The sequence below is a fragment of the Emys orbicularis genome, chromosome 19 (genome assembly GCF_028017835.1).
Source record: "Emys orbicularis isolate rEmyOrb1 chromosome 19, rEmyOrb1.hap1, whole genome shotgun sequence".
Taxonomy (NCBI): Eukaryota; Metazoa; Chordata; order Testudines; family Emydidae; genus Emys; species Emys orbicularis.
Window position 1 is genome coordinate 1,607,109 of NC_088701.1, and position 23,623 is coordinate 1,630,731.

The 23,623-nt window shown below is 49.5% G+C and overlaps 1 protein-coding gene across 2 annotated transcripts in view; it reads left to right on the forward strand.

Annotated features, from left to right (window-relative positions):
- Positions 1-23,623, forward strand: part of DNM2 (dynamin 2) — a 55,623-nt gene that overhangs the window by 13,076 nt on the left and 18,924 nt on the right. The window contains exons 2-14 of one of the 2 annotated variants that reach the window (XM_065419722.1): positions 2,443-2,516; positions 10,209-10,358; positions 10,680-10,883; positions 11,649-11,747; positions 12,076-12,236; positions 13,009-13,151; positions 14,101-14,236; positions 15,303-15,370; positions 16,594-16,732; positions 19,836-19,922; positions 20,376-20,446; positions 22,663-22,714; positions 23,551-23,562. In XM_065419722.1, the coding sequence (XP_065275794.1) occupies positions 2,443-2,516; positions 10,209-10,358; positions 10,680-10,883; positions 11,649-11,747; positions 12,076-12,236; positions 13,009-13,151; positions 14,101-14,236; positions 15,303-15,370; positions 16,594-16,732; positions 19,836-19,922; positions 20,376-20,446; positions 22,663-22,714; positions 23,551-23,562 (1,396 nt within the window). Of the gene's footprint in view, positions 1-2,442; positions 2,517-10,208; positions 10,359-10,679; positions 10,884-11,648; positions 11,748-12,075; positions 12,237-13,008; positions 13,152-14,100; positions 14,237-15,302; positions 15,371-16,593; positions 16,733-19,072; positions 19,212-19,835; positions 19,923-20,375; positions 20,447-22,662; positions 22,715-23,550; positions 23,563-23,623 lie in introns of both variants that reach the window. The other variant, XM_065419721.1, reaches the window with a different exon arrangement.

Consider the following 23,623-nt stretch of genomic DNA (forward strand, 5'->3'; position numbering starts at 1 on the left):
ACACTATTTCACTAGGAGGGTGGTGAAGACTGGAATGGGCTACCTAGGGAGGTGGTGGAATCTCCATCCTTAAAGGTTTTTAAGGCTTGACAAAGCCCTGGCTGGGATGATTTAGTTGGGGTTGGTCCTGCTTTGAGCAGGGGATTGGACTAGGTGACCTCCTGAGGTCTCTTCCAACCCTAATCTTCTATGATTTCTCCCGTAAGATGGGAGTAGATGGGGCTGGGGTAGAAGTTGGTGGTAGGAAGCCAGTTGCTGATTTGTGGAGGGGTGTGTGGCTGCTTGGAGTACAGGCCCACATCATCTTGTGTATTGAGCCGGGAGCCAGAGAACAGTGATCATGTTCCAAATGGCACGTAAGGACTCGTGTGAGACTTCCGTATCTTGGGTTATTCTGAGGGTTGTGGCTGGAAGGTAGCACTAGAGCAAAGCAGAGCACAAGGGAAAATAAACCAAGGAGAGCAGACCTCCATGACAGACTAAACATTTCGTCTTCCTGCTGGTTCCCGCCCGCTGCTGTTGCAGGAGCAGATGTTGTGTCCACGGAATCTGTATTTCCGGTCTCGTGGGAAGATGTTTATTCCACATGCTTGGTGTGAAGAGTTCATTGGACTTGCTCTGACGGATCATTTTCTCGGCTCTACCCCAGTTCAGCTAACCTGTACTTGAGCTGGGTGTACACAGTGTTCTTCATGCAGTGCTCTCTGAGTGACCTGCTACAGAGCTGTGATCACTGCAGCACAAGACACCAGCTGGGGAGAATGGTGTTAGCCCCCAGCCTGCTCTTTGGCACTGACCCATTTAGCCACCCATGATGGTCAGATTCTGCACAACTCAAGCTTCCACTTTAGACGCTAACCTTGCAAATGTGAAGTGGGGTCTCCCTGGCATCTTCTTGAGTCTGCAGGCAGCTTGAAACAGACCTGAGAGGAAAACTGTGTCATAGTCTGTTAACCCTGGGGTCTAATGAGGGCACCCAGTGTGCCAGGCTTGCCAGTTTGCACACCTAGTATGCAAAATTAACACAACTGTACACAAATGTCACTCACATGTGTAATAGCTAAATAAAGGGCAAAATAATGGAGATGCCTGGCAGGCTTCTTCACACTGTGGTGATGTGCTTATCTTACACCTTATCTGAGAGAGCTGCAGCACATCACAGCGATAGTGGAAGCTATAGGAGTAGGAAGGCCAAAAGCTTCCCACTGCAGGGGGATTTGGAGAAGGCCAGATGACTGTCTGGCTGAAAGAAATGGGAAAGCTCTCAGCACAGTCTTTCCTAGGCAGCGTTTCTCTCTTCCATTTCAAAGCAGGTGAAGCCATGAATGCTAGACAAAAGAACGGCTCAGAAAACCTGCATGACGTGCCCCTCACTCCTGCCCTAGCAGCTCTAACTCTTCTCAGTGCTGTCGTAGAGAAGAACTGGAGCCATTCAGGCTGCAGTAACTGTCTCTAACAAAACAGCATGTCTAGGATGTGGAGGAGCGCCGTTTCCGGGCAGAAGAGGCCTACATGTTGGACTCTCACAATGGCTCTGCACACTTGAGTTTCTACCCAATAGAAAGGGGTGGGGTTGACTCACTCCAAGAGTTCTGTCTGTGTCCGGGGAGTGTTGCCAGCTCTTTGTCTTCTGCAATTCATCAGAAATCCAGCTCTTCTGGGAAATAATTCGAATCACTTATGCCCGTGTGGCTTCCAGGAATAAAAAGAAAATGACTGAGTCTCTTTCCCCTGTTAAACTGTCTGTCTTTGAGTTCACCATGATGAGCACACAATTTTTAACAACCCTGCAATCTCTGATCATTATTAAAATGTTGGTGGCTGGAAAACCAGACCCTTCTGTTGTGAACCTTGATATCAACCACTTACAAGCTGTAAGGCAAAGGGGCACCTGAGGACATGGGAGCTGTCCGTCCCTCTGTTTGACAGTGCTGCTGTGCTGCTGGTCTCTTCAGATACTAGAGCATGATGTGCATGTCAATACAGCTCCTTCTATCTACCCCAGCTCTGCTGTAGTATAAAACTGGCGGCATCCTCTCCAGAGGCCTCAGGAGAGGTCGTATCCTGGTAGTCAGGAGAATGAGAAACTCATTCCTGTAATGAGGTTTCCTGGTTTCCTCTCTAAGAACTGTGAATATGGGAGACTTGGGTAAAAACTGAATGGAAGGATGGTGGTGTGGCTAGGGCGCTGGGTTCTGCCACAGATCCCCAGTGTCTTTGGGGAATTGAGGTACAACAAAAGACGAATGATTTATCTGTAAAATGGAGGAGATTGTAAGCTCAGCAGGGTCAGGAGCACGTACAGGGTTTGTCACAATGGAATCTCTAGGCGTTACCATTATACAAATAATAAGGTGCTTGTATGCTACTGCTCACTGTAGTCTCTGAATGCCTTAGTTGTTTAGCCTTGTGAGTAACTCCATCTCTTTTATTTCCTTACAGAGACTTTCTTCCCCGTGGGTCTGGAATTGTCACCCGACGTCCTCTTATTCTTCAGCTAATCTTCTCAAAAACAGGTACAGTGGGGGGCTGAACAGCTTGTTGCTCCATAAATCTCAAAACCAGCTGTTCCCTTACAGATGTGGGCTTGGGGATGCCTAAAGTTTCCTCTTCCATTTGGGTAACAAGTCTAGTACCCTTGGCAAATGCTGCTTTCGAAATACACAGCAGATCAGAAAAAGTGCAAATCTGTTTGAATGTCTGTCTGTGTTCAAGACCCTTGTAGTCTTGCCACTTAACAAGTTTATGAATATGTAGGGAACAGCTCTGGCTCTCTTAAATGCTCGTGGAACAAGGTGGGTGTTTTTGGTAAACTGCTGCAAAGAAAATGTGCTGCTCAGGAGATGAAAGCCGCCTTGTAAGTGGCAAATGAGCTAGGAGGCTTGTTTTGTGTAATTTGGCATTAGTACTGTCATTTCAGCGTGCAGCTAATCAAGAACGTGTACCACAGGCATAGATAACTTGATGGAAACTCTTTGGCAAATCACTTCTGCATTAGTCTGTCAGTTTACACTGTAAGTTAAGCAGTATTGATTAGTCCAAATGAACTTATTCTGATTTAAAAATAAAAAAATAAAAATTAATGGCGATATCCTATCTCCTAGAACTGGAAGGGACCTTGAAAGGTCATTGAGTCCAGCCCCCTGCCTTCACTAGCAGGACCAAGTACTGATTTTGCCCCAGATGCCTAAGTGGCCCCCTCAAGGATTGAACTCCCAACCCTGGGTTTAGCAGGCCAATGCTCAAACCACTGAGCTATCCCTCCCCTAAATAAATCCAGCCCTTCACAAATACAAAACTCTGGCCTCTTCTAGAGGGGTAGATTGTCATAATGGTTTCTTCTAGCCTAAAATCTTGGAAATATGTGATGTCTGAAAACCAGCTGTAGCCCTAAAGGTTTTTGACAACAAACCCACTTCTGGTCTGGGCAGGGGACCTATCACTGCAGGCATTAACATTACCAGAAAGTTTCCTTTTCCTTGTTAGTTTGCATTTTCTTCTCTGTCCCTGGCCTCAGTCCCTCCTGGGTCATGCAGCTTCATGCTGCTATTCCTCAGAGCAGAGAGAGAGTTGGGCAAATTGATCTGTTCCCATGTAAAAGACCAAATGGAGCTGTCAGACTGAGCTCCCTGCTGATGCTGTGACGTGGTCCGTTAACACAAAGCCATTCCTATTCTCCCAATGAAAAGGTCAGGGAGTTGCTGCTTTACCAGTGTTGCACTTTAGAGGGGGTTTAACTTACTCCACCAGATCGTGATGGCAGTGCTTTTTAATCCAATAAAAATACAACTTTGAGGCATTGTGATACTTCATAGCTTTTCTTACGTGATCATGAGCATTTAGGGATCCCAAAGCACAGGGACAACCCCATTCTCCTGGTGTGAGCGGATGTGATTTTTGCAGAACTTCAACTATTCACAAAACAAACTTGCTTATAAAACCATGGCCTATATCTTTTCTCCTGCCAGTCTAACAGTTCCTTGTTACTGTGTGAGTGATGGTCTCTAAGGTCCCACAAGTACAGAAACAGTAGAAACAGACCTTGATATTGGATCATGGCTCTCTGCCCCAGATACGGATCGTGATAAATGTGAAAAGGCTAAAAACAAGCCCCAACTCTAACCTGAGCACATGCTTAAAATGCCAGTGAACCTGATCTCTGGGAAGATCTCTCTTGTTACTGTTCCTTTGGATGAAATATGCATGAGGGTTCCCTTGCTTTGTCCTTTTTCCAGGAGAGGTGGGTGGGCCTCTCTACCCCTTGGGTTTGGAGAAGTGCAGTCACAACAGTCGATGGCAAAGGACCCTGGGGCTGGGCTGTCAGGTGTGAATTCTGTATTGCACTCAAGACGGGTTAACTCTTTTGGAGAGAGAACTTTCCATTCAGATCTCCGAGGGAAGTGGGGGAATAGACCTGCCAGCAGTTAATTCTTGCATTGCCACCCCTGACAACAGGTAGGGAGCAGTCGCTACTCGGGGTCTGTTCCTATTGATCTGCAGATGAGGTGGTTGTCGCCAGCCCAATAAGCAAGCACGTTATTAAATATTATGGAAAGCTACTGCAGCTTGGCAGACTTCTCTCTCTTTGGAGCATTGACTGAAACTTACACCCCAAATGTGGCTGCATCTTCAAGGCTTCCTGGAGCAATAATCCTAATATCTGGTGTCCAAAATACATGAAGAGTTAGCGAAATTTCAGTCAAACTGTGCTCATTGGTTTGTGTGACGAAGTGGGGATTTTCCCGTGTTGTATGTGAGTCTTACTGTTTTCAACGAATGCTGTGTGTGCCTCAGTTTCCCTGTGTATTGCACCAATGTCTAGGTAGTGGGAATAAGCATGTGAGACTTTTGTGGGGGCTGCTCCAGCTGCCAGCATAGATGCTATGGCCGCCCCTTCGTAACCTGAGGCCCAGGAGGGGGATGCGACCAGGTGACTCTTGGCCTGGGAAGCGAGACAAAGGCCGGAGGAGGAGCAACGGGCAGGGCAGGGGTCAGGCAGCTGGAAGCGAGTCGGTCTCGGCTGGCTTGGGGAGGAGTCTGTTGCACAGGACCAACTTCAGGGACCACTGGAGCGTTGCGGATTTGTTTCCAGAGGAGTGTAGGCAAGTAGGATTAGTTGGAGTTGCCATGACGCAGTGCTGCTTGCACTACCAATGGAGTGACTGTGCTGGGTCCTCCTGTTGGGCTGAATGCCCATTAAAATCAATGGAAGAATCTTTCCCTTGACTTCAGTGAGCTTTGGATTGGGGGCCCTAAACTCTCCTCTTGAGCAGGGGTTCTCAACCTTTTTCTTTCTGAGGCCACCCAACATGCTATAAAAACTCCACAGCCCAGCTGTGCCATAACTGGTTTTCTGCATACAAAAGCCAGGACCAGCATTGGGGTAGCAAGCAGGGCAGTTGCCTGGGGCCCTGTGCCACAGGGGGCCCCACAAAGCTAAGTTGCTCAGGCTTCAGCTTCAGCCCCACGTGGCAGGGCTCGGGGTCCTGGGCTGCAGCCTTGTGTGGCGGGGCTTTGGCTTTCTGCCCTGGGCCCTAGCGAGTCGAACGCCAGTCATGCTTGGAGGACCCCCTGAAACCTGCTTGTGGCCCCCTGGGGGTCCTGGACCTCTGGTTGAGAGCCACTGATCTAGAACTTAGCACAGGCACTGTTGCTAGCACTGAGGAGACTTGTGCAGGTGTTTTTAAATAAGGCCAAAGTTCTCGGGTTGGACCTTCCTGATTTGCTTGCTGCCTTGCGTGCATACAGGCAGCAGCTGCTTTTGGTGCATCCAGCATAGTTCAGTTCAGCCATTTCAAGCCAACCACCCATTCGAAGGCATCCCCAAGGTTGGAGGAATGTGGCTGGGTTAATATTTAAACGCTGTCTCCGCAGTAAAATAGCTCACTGGTGAAGGTGAGCCTCCAAGCTCTTAATCTCCCAAGACCCAAGTCCAGGGTTCTTTGTCTAACAGCTGGTGCCTGCAGTTTGGTGGTTGGCTGCAGGAGAAAGTGAAACCTGAGCGGCAGGTCTTGGCTGATAGATAAAGGAGGGGAGGTGATTTTCAGCCGCAGTCAAATCTTGCTGCGTTTTCTGCTAGAGTGCAATGTGACGCCCCATGCAAGTGATGACTGGAGAGTTCTGCTTGAAGTGCAGAACATGCTGGGTGTGGAGGCATTCACATTTCCCGGGAGTCATGCTGCTCTTGTCAATACTTGGGCTGTTAAATCCCAAATCAGTAGCTCTCTGGTGTTCCCTCTTGTCTTCCTCTGACTGGATGGAGACTGCTCTGGGACTGGATGGGTGCAAGCTACAGAGCAGATTAGACCAGGAGTTCTTGAAATGTGCCCCACAACCGGCCAGCTATTTTGGGGTGCCAGTGGGGCAGAGCCTGCTCTCATGGCCCTGAAGGCAGGTGACTAGGGCTAGTGATTAAACCCTTTTCCTAACTTTGTTGCCCTCATGTAGAAAACAACCTGTTTCTGGGAAATGCCAGTGAGGTCAGAGCTGCTTTCAAACTTTCTACCAGCTCGATTCCTGCTCCTCTCTCCCAGAGGGAGGCAGTGCAGGCCCAGAGTCACATGAGCTTGCATTGATAGACCCTCCACCCCCCCTTGGTGGCGGGGCCTGTGTTTGTGCAGCGCCTAGCCCAATGGGATCCTGGGCCATGAGGGGGCTCCCGGGTGGTACCACGATACTATTACCAAGTATGCCAGTTAGGGGCATCAGTATCATGAGAGAGAGAGCCCCCGACATCAGGCCTTCCAGTTAGCATGACTGCTCTCCCAGAGGGTGCCAGCCTGCAAACCCCTTGGCCCCATTCACTGAATGGACTCTTCATAGCAGTGATGAGACGCCTCCTCAGCGTGACCCATGGGATCCCAGGAGAGGCTCAGTCTGTCTGACGCTTTTCCTTGGTCCAGCTATTGAAATTCATTAGTGCCTAGGGGAGGGGAGAACAGAGGCTCTCCTTCCTTGCACTGCTAACCCAGATGGGACGGGGCAGGGCAGAGAGGGATGGTCTTGTCTCGATGCTGTGTATTTCGTCTAAGTGGCATTTGGTATCAAAGTGCGAGTCGGAGGGCGGGGGGGGCTAAACGTTTATCTTAGAAGTTCTCTGGCCTGTGTTGTATGGGAGGTCAGACTAGATCACAATGGTCCCTGTGACCCTATATTTGGATTGTAAGAAAATATGTACGTACACACACACACCCACACCCACCAGTGGCAGAGCTGGGGGAGTGTGTGAGTGAGAGAGACACAGACAGACACTTCCATGCCTCAGTTTCCCCTCTGGAAGGAGACCCACCTCCCTCCCGGCGATGTCTAGGATTAGTGTTTAAAGAATGGACAGCACTAACCTGCTGCTCCTCACTGGAAGTGAACTTTTGTCAGCACAGATCTAAGCAGGGCTGATCGGCAGTGACACCTGCAATACCGATAGATCCCTGAATGGGAGCAAGTGGTGTGGGCTAAACATGCAGCTGTCTCTGCTCCTTCTTGGCTTGGTGGCCCTAAGGGATCTCTCGGTGGTCACGCTGTGACTCTCACCTGGCATTCACACACCTGAGTGATGGGCTGATCAGAACCTGCGCCTAGGACATTGCAATCTGTTTCCTCCCAGTCCACTCAGCCATTCAGATGCAGCCAATGAGTGTCTTGGCAGGTTAGACTCAGACCTTTTGTTCAGGGCTCAAAAACCCAGCAATGGAGTGTTTAAAATGATGGGCAGAGAATGAAAGGCAAACAGTCCTTCTGCAAACAAACACTGGCATTGATATCTAGGTTCACCAGCTAGCACTAGTGCCGGAACCAACACCCAGTGTGTGCCAGCATCTCACCCACGGGCCGTTTCCCTTCTGGAACGGAAAGCTTCACTTCAGGTCCACATCAAAGCAGCTGTTAATAGCACAGAGGCTGCAAGAAAAATCTTGGCTGGTGGAACCTTAACCTATAGAGCCTGCTGGCTTCCATTGTCTCGCTCCTTCCGCCTTAGCCAGAGGAGACTGCTAGACTGGTTTAATCCCTGATTAGCAGCAGCCCCAAATAAACACACACAACTGGGTGATCTCTGCGGAAGGGAGGGCCTCTCCTTGCGTTGCTTGCTGGCTTTCACAGCGTGACTATTTGGCCAGCTTGAACCTCTGGCTCTACTCCACTTGCCACAGAATAAAGCTTCCTTGTTCTTCCCCTTTAGTGGGCTAGAGAGGGCCACCTACAAAGCACAGTGGGTGTGTCTACACATGGAGCTATCCAGGAACAGCTCTTGCACTTCATTCACCCCCCTTACCTTTAATCCAAATTAACTGTCAAGCATAGACAAGTCTTGGCCCTCTGATGTGAGAGGCGCAAGAGCAACACTAGGAATCATCTCTGTTCAAGGGTGGCTCTGTTTCTGTAATGGCCTTGACTAGAGCAGTGCAGCTGTAACGTACAGCAGCGCGGAGTCCGTGGAGGGCTGGCAGGAGTCTGCATGGCTAATCCGGGCTCCACGGTCAGAGGCGTTGTAGTGTTAATATAAGGAGAGAAATCTGTATTGTCCTGCAGTTACCGTGGCTTATGGCAGGCAGCAACATAGCTTCTTAATGAGCTAAAAGGGGAAGCAGATCCTGGGCTGTGCCCTGTACCTGGAATCTTAAAGGCAGGTGGACTCTGCAGCCTCGGTTTGGGAAGAGGTTGATTATTGGTGTCTAAGCTCTGCAGGGGAACGGGCTACGGACGTTCCCTTTGAAAGTGAAATGGCAGTTCACCCCCTCTTCAAGTGTACTTGGTGTGCAGCACTAGGATGCCTGGGTCCTATTCCCAGCTCTGCCACTGACATGCTGGGGACCTTGAGAACATTGCTTCCTTTTGTGCCTCAGTTTCTCCTCCTACCCCTCGTCTATTTAGATTGTCTGCTCTTTGGGGCAGGGACTGTTTCCCTCTGTGCAGCACAAAGGGGCCACAATCGAAGAGCTTGCTGGCTGGGTAGGGGAACCAAACAACTCAGGCCCATGTCCTCCTTGGAAAGCGACTTCTCTGTGCCCTGACCTCTGCCGTGTGGGCTCCTGGACCTTTACAAGGAAGGCAGCTCAACCTCCATTTCTTCTTCCCCAAGCACCCAGAGATCCTAATCAGGAGCGAGCACTTCAGGTGTGCTCTGTGCTGTATAAACCGAGTCCCTGCGCCAGAGGCTTGACTGAATTTGAAGGCAAGGTGCTTGTAGCAAACAGGATGAGGGTTGGCTCTAGCTGTGAGTTAAGGTCTGAAACCCTGTTTCTGGGAGGGTGTGCTCCCCCCTCTGGTAGCTGTTGGAAGAGCACTGGAAATAATTCTGTCACTTCCTGGTGACATGCTAGAGGTCTATAAAATCATGACTGGTGTGGAGAAAGTAAATACGGAAGTGTTATTTACTCCTTATCCTAACACAAGAACTAGGGGTCACCCAATGGAATTAATGGGCAGCAGGTTTAAAACAAACACAAGGAAGTATTTCTTCACACAACGCACAGTCAACCTTTACCAGAAGATGTTGTGAAGGCCAAGACTATCACAGGGTTCAAAAAAGAACTAGATAAGCTCACAGAGGATAGGTCCATCAGTGGCTATCTGCCAGGGATGGTGTCCCTAGCCTCTATTTACCAGAAGCTGGGAATGAGGGACAGGGGATGGATCACTTGATGATTACCTGTTCTGTTCATTCCCTCTGAAGCACCTGGCATTGGCCACTGTCAGAAGACAGGATACTGGGCTGGATGGACCTTTGGTCTGACCCAGTATGGCTGTTCTTCTGTTCCACAGTACTGAGAGAGGCAGCTCTCATCATTTTTTGTACACCCACAAGTGTGGTGCTCCTGAGAGGCAGTGTCACCTCTGGGGGTGGGTGAATGTGGTGGGGCTTTGAATCAGTCTCTAGCCATCATTGCTGCATTCTCCTGATTGGCCCAACTCTCCTGCATTAGACTGTCCTGTCTTCCTGCCCCCAGCTCTGAATCCCCATAATGCTCACAAAGCGTAGTGTGACTTCATGACTGCTTTCTGCACCAGCATCTCTTCTCTGGCGTGTAGCTCAGTGGGCTCCCACAGAGCTGATGCTGCACTGCTGAGTTTCAAAGGGCAAGGACCACGTTCAGTCTTGGTGTAAGCAGCAAGTCTCCTGGGGCCTGGGTCTGTTTACACTGGGGCTGAACTCGGCCCTCTTGCTGGTAAAGGAAGGCGAGCTACAAACCTGGGGGGTATCTCTCTTCCAGAATATGCAGAGTTTTTGCACTGCAAATCCAAAAAGTTCACGGATTTTGACGAGGTTCGGCAGGAGATCGAAGCAGAGACAGACCGGGCCACAGGAACCAATAAAGGAATCTCTCCCATTCCCATCAACCTGAGAGTATATTCACCACATGGTGAGTGAGACTTGCATTCTTCTGATCAGAGCGCGTATGTCAGCAGGCTTCTAAATGCAAAGACTAGAGAAATGGGTGTTGTGACACTTCAATGAATGGAAAAGAAACAGCATCTCAGAGGGAGGTTTGAAGGTCCCCAAAGACCAGGATCTGTTCCCGAGCAACAAGCTTTGCAGTGATCTACGGAGGACAAACAGAATATCCTAGCTGGTCCTCTGTGCACCCCCTACACACGCCCCTTCCTTCCCCCATACACTGCAGGGATAAAATGTTCTGCATCGCTTCACACAGCATGAGCTCTCTGCTTTCCTCTCTCCTCAGTGCTGAATCTGACGTTGATCGACCTTCCGGGTATCACCAAGGTGCCGGTAGGAGACCAGCCCCAAGATATTGAGTACCAGATCAAGGACATGATCTTGCAGTTTATCAGTCGAGAAAGCAGCCTGATTCTTGCGGTGACTCCAGCCAACATGGATCTGGCAAACTCGGATGCTCTTAAAATGGCTAAAGAAGTAGATCCTCAAGGTAAAACAAACGCGCCCACCTGCTGCAGTAACATAACTGCTGCAGAATCCTTTAACAAAGGGATATCAAGATTCCCATGCGTTCTGCTGAGCAGCTCTCGCTACTGTGGGGAATCCCGGCTGGCTCTGCCAAGTGGAATGTGCTATTAGAACAGGGTATCTTGATGTCATTGAATCTTTGGAAGGACATCCTGGCTCTCTTCTTCCGTCCCCATTAAGGGCAGTGGTTGCTGCTCCAGCCAGGTCTCCTGTTGACGTGTACGTGTGTGTGTGTGTGTGTGTGTCTGTCTCTCTCTCTCCTCCCCCCCCCCCCCCCCATGACACTCTTCCTACCACCCTCCTGTCCTCTGACTTCCACTAGGTGTGTTCTTTATCTCCCAGAGTCCTCCAGGCAGACTCACAAGGTGACCTGTTGGCTTGCTTGGCTGACAGCCTTCACTGAAGGGTGTGACTTGACGCGCTTAGGTCTTGCCGAACGAGTTATGTGACTCTTGTCACTCAGGCTGATGCACTAAACTGTCCAGTCATGGAGTTAATAACTAGCTCATCTTGCCACATGAGCCAGTTGTGAACATTGAAACTGCAACTTAAGTGCTGCAGGCTGATTTGAGGGTTATGGCTCCTGCTTTCGGAAACTGAGAGCTGTTTTCTCTGCATGTCTAACTACAGACCTGGTCAGCTGCCCTCAACGTATCTGGCAAAGTGGGGGATGTGATGTTGATTAGCTGCTTCTCCAGTGATCTTTCTACCCCTCTCTCTCTCTCAGGCCTACGGACAATTGGAGTGATCACCAAACTAGACCTGATGGATGAGGGCACCGATGCCAGAGACATCCTGGAGAACAAACTGCTTCCTTTAAGAAGAGGTAGAATGCCACCATCCTTATGCAATCAGCATTCTGCTGAGATCCCCACGCCCTCCTCTCTTTCACGATCTATAGAAGACAGGGAAGTCCCAGAGCTCTTCTGCATTGCAGCAGCTGTGACGGTACCTGCCAGCAGGGGGCGTGCTCTGCAGGAAACCCTGGTTACCTGCTTGGAGAGATTCCCCTTTGTGCAAGCTGTATAAAGTTCCACTTTGTAACTGTATCAATAACCCCAGGGTCCCTTGCAGGGAGCACAGGTGTTCAAGGCCCGTGCGCCAGCTGTGTCCCGCTCTAGAAAGAGCTAGCATGTGGAATTGTCCCGTTGCAGGCTACATCGGCGTCGTTAACCGGAGCCAGAAGGATATAGAAGGCAAGAAGGACATCAGAGCAGCGCTGGCCGCAGAGCGGAAGTTCTTCCTTTCTCACCCAGCCTACAGGCACATGGCAGATCGAATGGGCACACCTCACTTACAGAAAGTCCTCAACCAGGTAGGCCATCCTGAGGTTAATGTCAGTGCATAGGCCCTACTTACTCGCTTAGGTGGAGGGTCAGTTAACTAACAGCTCTGAGTTGTAGTGGGGAGCGCATTGTCAAGTGATTAGAACAGGGGATAAGAAGTTAGATTGGATCTGTGGCCAACCCACACAAAACATCATGTGTGAGCTTGGGTAAGTCTGCTCTTGGGCCAGCCTGGGTTTCCCCATCTGCAGAATGACTAATGAAAGTCCCACTTGTCTGAACACCTGTGCATTCTAGTGTGAATTCTAAGCAATGCTGAAGATGCTTGTAGCCAACAGAATGGAGGGGAAATCTCTTCTACTTGGCTTACGTGGTGCAATTGGCCACCAGCGTGCAGTCAGTTTCGTTATTTTCCCCATATAGTCAGCTCCCCTTGTTTGTGTGGGTCTTTCACAAAGCAAGAGAAGGCAAAATGCATTAAAACTGGAAAATCTGACTTGTAAAGCTGCAGAATGGGGCTGGTTCGAGGCCTGAGACTGCTCTAAAATCTTTGAAACTGACTATTGTCTCTTTAAATGAACAGTAGCAGACCTGGACTAGAACTTATTTCTGATCTTAATAGAGTGGCCAGTTCAGTGAAAGCATTCAAACCTGATCCCTAGACAAGCATTTCCTCAAGTCTCCTATTGTGCAGTGTTGGCTCTGGCTTGCCTGTCCATTCTTGACATAGCTTGTAGTGAGGGGCAGCTCGCGCAGGTAGGGGGACCAGCAGCGCTGACCACTTCTCCCATCCTCTCGTAGCAACTGACCAACCACATCCGTGATACCCTGCCCTCGCTGCGCAGCAAGCTGCAGAGCCAGCTGCTCTCCCTGGAGAAGGAAGTGGAGGAATACAAGAACTTCCGCCCCGACGACCCCACACGGAAAACCAAAGCCTTGCTACAGTATGTTGCTCCAGTCCCCTCTTTCATAGACAGGCGCTGGATTTCGGCCAACCTCGCTAACGAGAGGGGGAGAGAGTCTAGCCTGAAATTGACACTTACTGGTTTTAACGTAGATCCATATTTAACTTGCTCTTTGCTTGAAGCGCATGAATCCCAGCTGGTTGCTGATCCCAAGGAAATACACAGTGCCTAGCACCTGGCATTAGAAATTGGCATTGTGGGGGCAGGATGTGCCAGCTTTCACGGGTGATGCCATTCAGAGTTGGCATGGACACAAGAGACTAAATACCCTGCAACGCTAGTCTGATGGGAACATTGGGAGGGATCGTTAATCTGTAGCTACGATGCCTGGCAGACAAGCTCTGCGGACAAATAACTGGCATTGGCTTGGATTTGTTGTGCCTACAAGGATCTCCTGTATAATCCATTTGGTTAAAGCCTTGTATAAAAGCAGAGAACAAGCATGTACATTCTCAAGCTCTAAAAGAAGGTGAATGACAATTGTTTTGGTTTCCCTAATTGTAGCGAAAGGGAGATGAAATTCTTTCCCCATAGGATTCATGGAAGTAGAAGGTATCGGAGGGGTAGCCGTGTTAGTCTGAATCTGTAAAAAGCAACAGATGGTCCTGTGGCACCTTTAAGACTAACAGAAGTATTGGAGCATAAGCTTTCGTGGGTGAATGCCCACTTCATCAGACGCAAGTGATGAAGTGGGCATTCACCCACAAAAGCTTATGCTCCAATACTTCTGTTAGTCTTAAAGGTGCCACAGGACCCTCTGTTGCTTTTATGGAAGTAGAAGAGAATTCTCAAATGGCCCTGCCCAGATGAAATAGAGATTATGGCTAGCATGGCTCTGAATATAGTGTGGCCGTAGCCTGAATGGCTGGTCCAGTACAGCCTTTGCCGTATTTGGCTAATGCCTGTTACTCCTGCTGGTTCTTTGCAGGATGGTCCAGCAGTTTGGGGTGGACTTTGAGAAGCGAATTGAAGGCTCAGGAGACCAAGTGGACACACTAGAACTCTCTGGTGGTGCCAGAATTAATCGCATCTTCCACGAGAGATTCCCCTTCGAGCTGGTGAAGGTAAAGCGAACGCTGGTTTTACTACTTCTGTCCAGCGGTGTTGATTTCTCTCTCCACGCAAAGCAGAATGTCACTGGTTGCCAGCGATAGGGCTGGAGGGAGTGTCTCCAATGTGTATGCCTGTCTTCAGGCTTTCTGCTTGTTAGGCAGCCAGCAGAAGGGTCTGTTGACCATCCTTCCCTGGTGTTGGGTTGATCTACTGCTTAGCTAAACAGCTGAGCTGGTTAGGAACCTCTCTCCTCCCATTCATCCATTGCTGCGTGGCATAAGCATCTTTGCCAGAGCAGAGCTGTGAGATGGGCACAGACTAGCTTGTCTCCTCCTCTTGACAAGACAGAGAGGGATGGGATGTTGTCTTTGGGATCAGCTGTCCTGGGATGTGGCAGATCAGCAGTTGGTGCTGATGTTTCTAGGCAAGCAAAACCTCCTCCCTGACTTATAAAGCAGGGCAGCTGAAAGGTGTTCTACCTACCTACTCCAGACACCCCATAATAAAACAGAAACATCAGGTCTTACGGGAGGGCAGGCAGTCTGCTGTACCCCCACTTGCACCTCTGTCACACACAGGGTGCTAACAAGATGTGCTATAATTCACTGCTCATTGACTCAGCCTTTCCACTGCTTACCTACATGGCAAGCTCCTTGGGGGAGAGGGGCAGTGTCTCTTTACAGGTCAGAAGTACTTGGTGCCAATGGTACGCTGTCTACAGCTACAAAGGGATAGCTCAGTGGTTTGAGCATTGGCCTGCTAAACCCACAGTTGTGAGTTCAATCCTTGAGGGGGCCACTTAGGGATCTGGGGCAAAATCAGTACTTGGTCCTGCTAGTCAAGGCAGGGGGCTGGACTTGATGACCTTTCAAGGTCCCTTCCAGTTCTAGGAGATGGGATATCTCCATTAATTTATTAAATTTATTATTTAAACAGGTAGGCATATGTTTGCCTCTTGTGGCTGTACGAGAAAGCAGTTTAAACATGAGCCACCTTCGGTTAGAAGCCTGAGCTGTGATTGTGCTTCAACCCAGAAGGGCCTTGCTGGATAATCTAACTGTCGTGTTTCTTTTGTAGATGGAATTTGATGAAAAGGACTTGAGGCGAGAAATTAGCTATGCAATTAAAAACATCCACGGCATAAGGCAAGTATCGGAGCAGGCGATCTTTAGCACCAATAACGCGTCTTGTTTTCCTATGAGCAGTTCAGTCACGTTTGTACCATTATTCTATGATAAACACTCGTACCGTGAACCTTGTGTAGCTGTCAGTTCTGAACGGCTACAGCCAGCTTGTGTCATGTGGAAGCAAAAGGTGTTATTGGAAATGGGTAGAGAGAATTAGATGCTTAACAGTTACGTTGCCGATGTAGTTTTCTTCCATGTGTCTGGACAGTGTAGTATTTGATCTAACTCTGATTCTGGGAGTAGGGATGTGATGGCTCCACTAATGAAGCCGTCTCCATTGAGAACCAAGAGCAAACTCTAAATGTTGTCTCTGTTAGTCTCGCTGGTAGAGTTTAGTGAAGGAGTGAGATCTGTTTCCTGTTGTCCCTTGAAATCCGAGGATAAAAGAATTCCTCCATTGCCTGTGCATCTTCCCAGATGGGCAGAAAATAGTATGTGGGGAGTGTGTTTTGAGATCTAAACTTCCAAGTAAAGGAAAAGGGATCTAGGTTATTACTGTACCGTTGTGCTTGGGAACTTCTGGCTCAGGGATGCTGTCAAAGAAGATCCATTCGGCACGGACTAAGCTCAGTGATGGAGCTGCACTTGGATTAATCCGGACGCTCAGCCCATGCTGCACTGAGGATGTAGCTCTGAGAGCTAGTGAACCCTCGGCCTGACAGGGCTGAGTTTATCATCCCAAAGAGGCCTCACCTTAGACTTATTCCTCCTCTTAGCACGTCTGCCTTCCTGGGCTGTTCCCACTTGTGTTCCCTCTGCCTGAATATTGACTCAGGAATTGCCTAATCTGCTCTTGAAATGCTGCATGGGGTTGAAAAGGCTCCTTGCCCGTCCACTTGCAGCGTAGATGTGACCTACAATAGAATTGCCTTAAATGTCTCTGCACTAGGCAGTGACTCCTGATCCTTAGAGAGCAGCTTTGTATGCGTCTAAGTCACAAAGCAGCATCGTGCTCTCGATTGGAGGCTTAACCCACCCCCGCTCCATGGGATGATTACGGCTGCACATCCCCAAGTGAAGGTCCTGTTGGTATCGAGGCCTGTCTGTCTGGGGGAGGGAGTCGATGTCTCTGCTGCTCTCTCGTCCGGTCACAGACCGTTGCCTTTAAACCTGTTCACCCATTTTGTTTTTTCTTTGCCATGTCTCTGCCCTCCCTCACCCCTGCGTGCGGCTGCCTGTAGGACGGGGCTTTTCACACCAGACTTGGCATTCGAGGCCATTGTGAAAAAGCAGGTGGTGAAGCTGAAAGAGCCTTGTCTGAAGTGTGTCGACCTGGTTATTCAGGAGTTAATCAATACAGTTAGACAGTGTACCAGTAAGGTATTGAACCCGCTGGAGCCTCTCCAGCCCCTTCCTACTAGTGGGGTGGCAAAGCACGTGTGCTGTCAACGTCCTCTCCTGCCTGGAAAACTCCCCAGAGCTGGATGTGTGTAGGCAAAACCTGTCCCGCTGACCTTTCACTCCTAGCCTGCTCGCTAACCTAATGTGAACACCTCCTCACTCACCTGATTGGCATGCCTGGCCCTGGACAGAGGGAAGGAGGGTTGCCTCCGTCCCACCTGAGATGCTGGCATTGCCCAGCTCTGAGGAATACCGTCCCTGCCCTGGGTCGTGATAAAGATCCAGGCACTGCCCAGCACCATGGGACCTCTGTCTCGGTGTGGCTTAGTGACTAGAGCACCGAACTGGGACTCTGCAGACTGGGGTTCTGTTCCCATCTCTGACGCTGGCCTGCAGGGTGACCCTTGAGTGTGTCACTCCCCTTCTCTGGGCCTCCATAGCCCGTTTGTAAAATGGGGGTCACGGTACTGACGTGCTTGGTAAAGCACTTCAAGATCGACTGATGAGCAGTGCTCTGTAAGAGCTAGGGATGATGATGATGAGCCTAATGCGCACAAAGTCTCTGGGCTCTGTCCCCGTGGGAGGATCTCAAACTCTGTCCATGTGACCTCCAGCTGCAGTGCTCTGTGGCAGACTGGAACAGAAGTTGCCAAGGGTTTTGCCTCCGAGCGCTTGGGAGTCTGCCAGGCAGGTGGGCAGGCTGTTCCTGGGTTCTGGTGCCTGTCTTAGCATGCGTCTTCTCCATCTGTGAGTTCAGCTGCTGCTTTGCTACACTCTGGGAAGCTGTGGAGACTGGGAGCAAAAGCTGGAAGCAGCTATTGTAGCAAATGATCTTCACGTTCATTGTGGCTTGTTTATAAATCCTGCAATTAATGAAGTGCTCGATAGTGAGCACCATTTCGAAAGGTTTCTCACTCTCCAGAAGCGTTAATTACCCTGGTACTACGCAGTAGCCCGGGATAAATCAGCCACTTCCATAGTTAATAACTAGCTTCTTGGGACAACTCTGCTTTTTAGCTTGATCTGGTAGTAATGGATTGAGGAAATTTCTTAAAAAAATTCACGTCTCTAAAAGTTAGCTGTTCAGAGGCAGGATCCTGGATTAGATGGATCCCCAGCTCTGATCCAGTCTGTCAAGTTCTGGACGTGCCTGGTAGACAAGTGCTTATGTCCGTAGTAAAAGGCCGTTCGCCACTTTGAGGCCATTCCGAAAAGTGAAATAGCCTCCAGCTCCTGCTTCCCAAAGTGTCTTGCTTGAGCAGAGAACTTCAGCACTCGTCCAGTGGTTCATATTGTAGGACCTGGGGGTGGGGGTGGGGGGGCTGTTTGTTTCTGGATCAGGAGTGGTGCTGTTTTACTGTGATTGTAGTGATCTGTGTAACATGGAAAAGCCAGCACTTGCTGCCAAAGTTCCTTCAGGCCCAGCTAACATGGCGGGGAAAACTCGGAGACGGCTTTGTAGTGAGTCAGCATGGCAGCTTGCAGGAGTAACATGCAGACGAGTTCTCCTAGGCAGGTAGTCTGCTTCCACAGGAATCCGGATCAAATCCGAACAGCTTGTTCAAGCCGGGCTTCTCTGGTGTTAGTGCTCTTTACCAAGTACCACCCACCTGGTCTAGCCCTAATAAACCAATAGATTGGGGAATCTGGAAATGGCAGCAGTTGGCTTCCTCCCCCGTCCCTCAACTTCCATGTGATTCGTAGCAGTGGCAATCTCAAACAGCTAAAGAAAGAAATCGGCGCTCCATGCCATCAGAAGGCAGCGGGCTATGTCGCCTTCCCCATGGTACAGCAGCAATCTTGAAGCCTAGCAGGGCACTAGATCAGCTGCTAACTTGAAGCTTGGCGTGGAGGGGGAGGGAAGCAAAGGGATCTTCGCCTTTATTAAACGCCCAGTTGAGCAAGATGGTTAGGGCTCAGGTTCTGGTGCGATGTCATCACCTGCTTTTGGCTCCTGGAAAAGCCAGGGGGTGGGAAAGATTCACTATCGTCCCCCCGTTGTAGTCACTTTGTGCCAGTGTCAATGATCACATAAGGGGCACAGCAGTGGTGAGCCGGTGAATGAGAATCGGATCCTTATGAAGTCCAGGATTTAACAAAGTGAATTAAGAACCTGATAGTAAATTAAGTGTATTTTTAAAATGAATCTGAGGAAACTGAAGGAATTTCCTGCGGCAAGTGCTGCTGCTTTTCCCTTTGCATGTTACTAACCTTTTTTTTAATCTCATTTTCTTTTCTTTCTGTCTTTGTTGCTGTTTTTTCCACCCTGCGTGCCTTTTGGTGTCTCATCTTTCCACTCTTGTGCTCTGCATGAGGCAGGACGGGGCTCTTCACACCTGACATGGCTTTTGAAGCTATAGTGAAAAAACAGATTGTAAAACTCAAAGAGCCCAGTTTGAAGTGTGTTGATCTGGTGGTCTCAGAGCTGGCCACTGTCATTAAAAAGTGTGCGGAAAAGGTAACTGGTCTTAATTCTTCCTTTGTCTAATCTGAACATCTGGAATGTACTGGCTCGCAGGACCCAGCTGATCAAAGTGAGTTTGAGACCATTAAACTAACATTTTGGGGATCTGTGTCCGTGGACATCTGAACACCTTCAGCCAAGGACACACCTGCAAGTCTAGACTCCTAATGTTAACTTGGCTTTCTGGCATGGGTCCTGCAGAGACATATTGCACAGGTGTTGCTTCGCACCATAGCAACAAAGGCTAAAAACGCTCCTGAAATAGCTGAGGGCCAGTATCTCTGGGAAGGAATTTCGGTCACCTTGCTTAGCATTAGCCCAGGCTTCATGCTTGGGGGATCTGCTTATCTGTGGGGGGTGGGAAAGAGACAGTACATTTGCCAAACACACTTAAGACCCACCAGAAGCTGATCCTGCTAATCTCTACAGAAACAGCAGAGAACTGACTTTTCTTTGCTGGCCTCTGAGCCCCACTTCTGTCCTACCGACAAAACTGGGGGTTAGTCCAGTCCTTTCCTGCCCTCTTCAGTTTTGTGAGTGCTTCTTGTGTCAAGCTTTTTGTGGCTACCGTGATGGCTGCCGTGATCTGATCTTCCACTCTTACTCCCTGCTTCTCAGCTTGGCTCCTACCCCAGATTACGAGAGGAGACCGAGAGGATTGTTACCACTTACATCAGGGAACGGGAAGGAAAAACAAAGGACCAGGTAAGCTCCTCTTGTGATGTAGGGAGCATGTCTGTCCTGCGATGCGTCCAGCACTTTGGGGGTTGTGATCCGCGCAGAGGGCGAAGTAAAACGTGACTCGTTCAGGACAGAAGGGTGTCTGATCTCAGTGCTGTTTGGGGAGAACCTGACACTCCAACCAGAGCCATGCGGTAAAATAACATCCTGCTCCACTTTGCAAATCCTCTGAGCCCAGCACACTTCTCACACAGGGCACCAGCAATCCTACAGTACCCTCTGCTGGTAGCAATTCAAACTGCACCTTTCTGCTACCACTGTTGATCTCTGCAGCAGCACGTAGGGCTTTCCAGACAAGTCTCGGTGCTGGGGAGCAGCTTTGATTGACCAGTGCTGACGCCTGATGTGCTGAAAGTGGCACTTTCATTGTAGGCCTGTTACTGTGTTCAGCTGACTCGGGTGTATGTGTCTTTCCAGATTCTACTATTGATCGACATTGAGCTCTCCTATATCAACACTAACCATGAAGACTTCATTGGATTTGCCAAGTAGGTGCCTACCTGCTGTAGCTGGGAAGTGTGGGTTGCAGGACCTCTAGGTAACCAAGGCACTTACTTGCAAGTAATCAATGAGCATTGAAGGGGGGTAGAGCAGCAACTCAGCCCATAGGGCAGGGAGCTGAACAGTCCTGAAAGCTGTAAACCTGTTCAGTGGATGTCGGAGACTTCGCCTCCCTCTGTTACAGCTGCAGGGCTGGCGTCAAACGCTTTAGGGCTGGGTGCGGTCGGTGGGGGCAGTACTGGCTTCACATGTGCTGTTCCCATTGCTTCTCTAAAGTGAGTCTGGTCTTCAGGGCCTTGGGTAAAGTTCCTTTGTTCTAGGCCTTTGCCTGAAGGGGACAGGGAGTGTAGTGCCTAGGGACCAGCCAAGGTCGGGGGCACCATTGGGCTGGGTGCACTGCAGAATAATGGAAGATCCCTGCCCCAGAGAGCTTAAGATGAAACTAGATCAGACGGAGGGTAGGGGAAAGGGTAGTAGGTCTCTTAGTCTCACTGACTGGTGCTTGTGTTTTGGCCAAGAAAACGGGGATCTTCTAAATGTGCACCAGAGCAGACACAACCTTTTAATGTCTCAAACTATATAGTGGGTATGAACTAAACCTCCCATAGCAAAGGAAGAACTGAGCCAAGGACTTGTCTACACATGAAAATTAATCCCTAATAAGGTAGAGTGTAAATTTAAAGTGGATTAACTCTTCCTGATTAACTCCGTGTGGATGCCTGTATCTGGAGTGAGAGTATCCATACCTGGAGTTAATCAGGAACAGCTCCCCATGTAGGCAAGCCCCAAGGATGGAAGCGCCCTCTTGTTGGTTGAGTGAATGCAATCAGCCCAAGGGCTGTCTTATGGCAGCATGATCAGGGCTCCCCTTCTCACCTTCGGATTCATTTCTGGTTTTCCTCTGGTTTTTCCCTCCCTTCTTTAAGTCTCTGCTTTTCACACTTCATTCACAGTTCCTTCCTCTCATAATTTTTCCTGTTTTTCCTTTGAACCACCTCACTCTTTCCTCTGGACTCTCCTGAACCTTCTCTAACACCCCCAGCTGTTACACTGAGCAGCACTTGACAGCAGGGTGGGTACCTGTCGGAAACCGTATGTAATTGGGTGACGTGGGAACGGACTCCTGCTTGCCTTTACCTTCAGCAGCGCCGAAGGATGCGGTTACAGTAGCTGGAACAGCCTTGTGAATGCTGATTTTAAATTAGGCAGAGCCTGAGCGCCTCATGGAGTGATGCTGAGCATTTGACAAACAGTCCTGCCTCCCAGCCTGTGAGGGAGCAACTGTGAGTCAGTTACTCCTGTAGCTTTCAGGAGCACGTCCAGAATCTAGTCAGTTGCACCCAACTTCACTGCAAGTGTCGCCGCGCACAGACACCCTTGTATTTCCCCTGGCCATCTGCTACTCTCCTTCAAACCCCGCTGCCCCAGCAAACTCCTACCTGCCACTACAGCCTTGGGCTCTTTGATTAGCCTGTAGAGGTAGCTGTGGAGCTCTAGGCAGCACCCCCCAGGCATGCCCCATGCCAGCGTGGGGAGCAAAAGGACTGTAGATACATCTCAAATATCTAATACAGAGCAGAAATGTTCAACCTACCTACCCCCTTGGATACCATGGTGATGGGCATAGCCCGAGCATGGCTGGGTTCACTAACCAAGGCCATGAATTCTTCAGCCTCTTGCCCTGCTAGTGGCCAAATACAGCTAACGTGTGACGCTTCCTCCACAACGAGCTGTAGTCTGTTGCTGCCGGACGCCCGGGAGGGAGCGTTGTACTAGAGTGAATCAGCCAGATGCTCTGACCTGGAGGCTCCCTAGCTGCACTGCTCTGAAAGCCCCATAGTGCCCCGTGAGCGCTGCTGGCTTGTGCAGCTGATAAACAGAACACTTCAGAAATCTCCTAGCCTCTCCAGTTCAATTGGCCATTAGTGGAGAGCTCGGATAGCCTCAGATGCCATCAAAAGAGACTGTCGGTGTTGTGTTCTGTCCAGCAGGCCTTACCCCCCCAGGACTAGGCATTTCCCTATTCCGCTCCTCTCCTCGCTGTCTGACTTAACTAAGTGCGCTAGGTAGTGCCTTGCAAGCGAACGGCTGATGTAGACGATAGCCAGCGAAAGCAAGCTGGGGCTCAGTGGCTGCAGTAGCTGAGTGTTTATCAGGCACCTTGTGCTGTCAATGTGAAGCTGGTTTGCTTTTTTTATTTCAGTGCCCAGCAGAGGAGCACCCAGCTGAACAAGAAAAGAGCCATCCCAAATCAGGTACTACACACCAGTTTAATAACTGCATCTCTCTTGGTAGCATAGGCAGAAGTGGCTGAGTATGTTTGGGTCCCACTTGAAGCCATGTAAACCTATTCGGTACAGTTCTAGAGCTGCATTTTGCAGTCTCAGAAGTCTCTGGAGAGCTGAATTCAGACCAGTTGCCGCACTATCCCCCTGTCTGAAGGTGCAGGGGTTTCTATTTTATCCTGTGTATTTGCAGACACACAATACAGGTATATGCTGCAAGGCATAGAACCTCCAAATGCCTATATAGCTAGCGCCCACCTGCATCCGTTCTTAGGGTAATAGATTTTTACGTATGAACCCTTCCTAGGTAACAGATAGTCTAGGCAAGTGGAAAACAGCACCAGAGGACATGTGTAAAATATGTGCCCCATCTTATTACAAGCCAGATGTCTAGCAGGGGATGGGCGTGGGGAAGGCTAGCATCAGAAAGTACCAGGGAGCGAAGTTAAACCTTGATTCTCTCTCTCCACACAGCCTTCCAGTTCTGAGTGGTATTGCTATTTAGTTTGCATGACTTGAGAACAGGATTAGAAATGTCCCCATTGCATGGTGTCAGTCTTGCCGTATGTAACGCATACGGACATTTGCTTCTTGTTTGGAAACACTGTAATGAGACATTAACACTGTATAAATATAATTAATAGCATGTAACTGTTTTCTTTTGCTGTTTTTTCTGCTTTTTTTTCCTATCATTTTTGTGCTTCCTGCTTCTTCTTCCCCCTCCATCACTTTGTTTTCCTCACTGTTCTGTCTCCTCGTCCTTTTTTTTCCTTTTTACCCGCAATCCTAATTTTGCGCACATAAAGGGTGAGATATTGGTAAGTACCCATATAGTGTGATAGTGAACTATAGATGAAGCCTAGTGATGGAGACACCCCA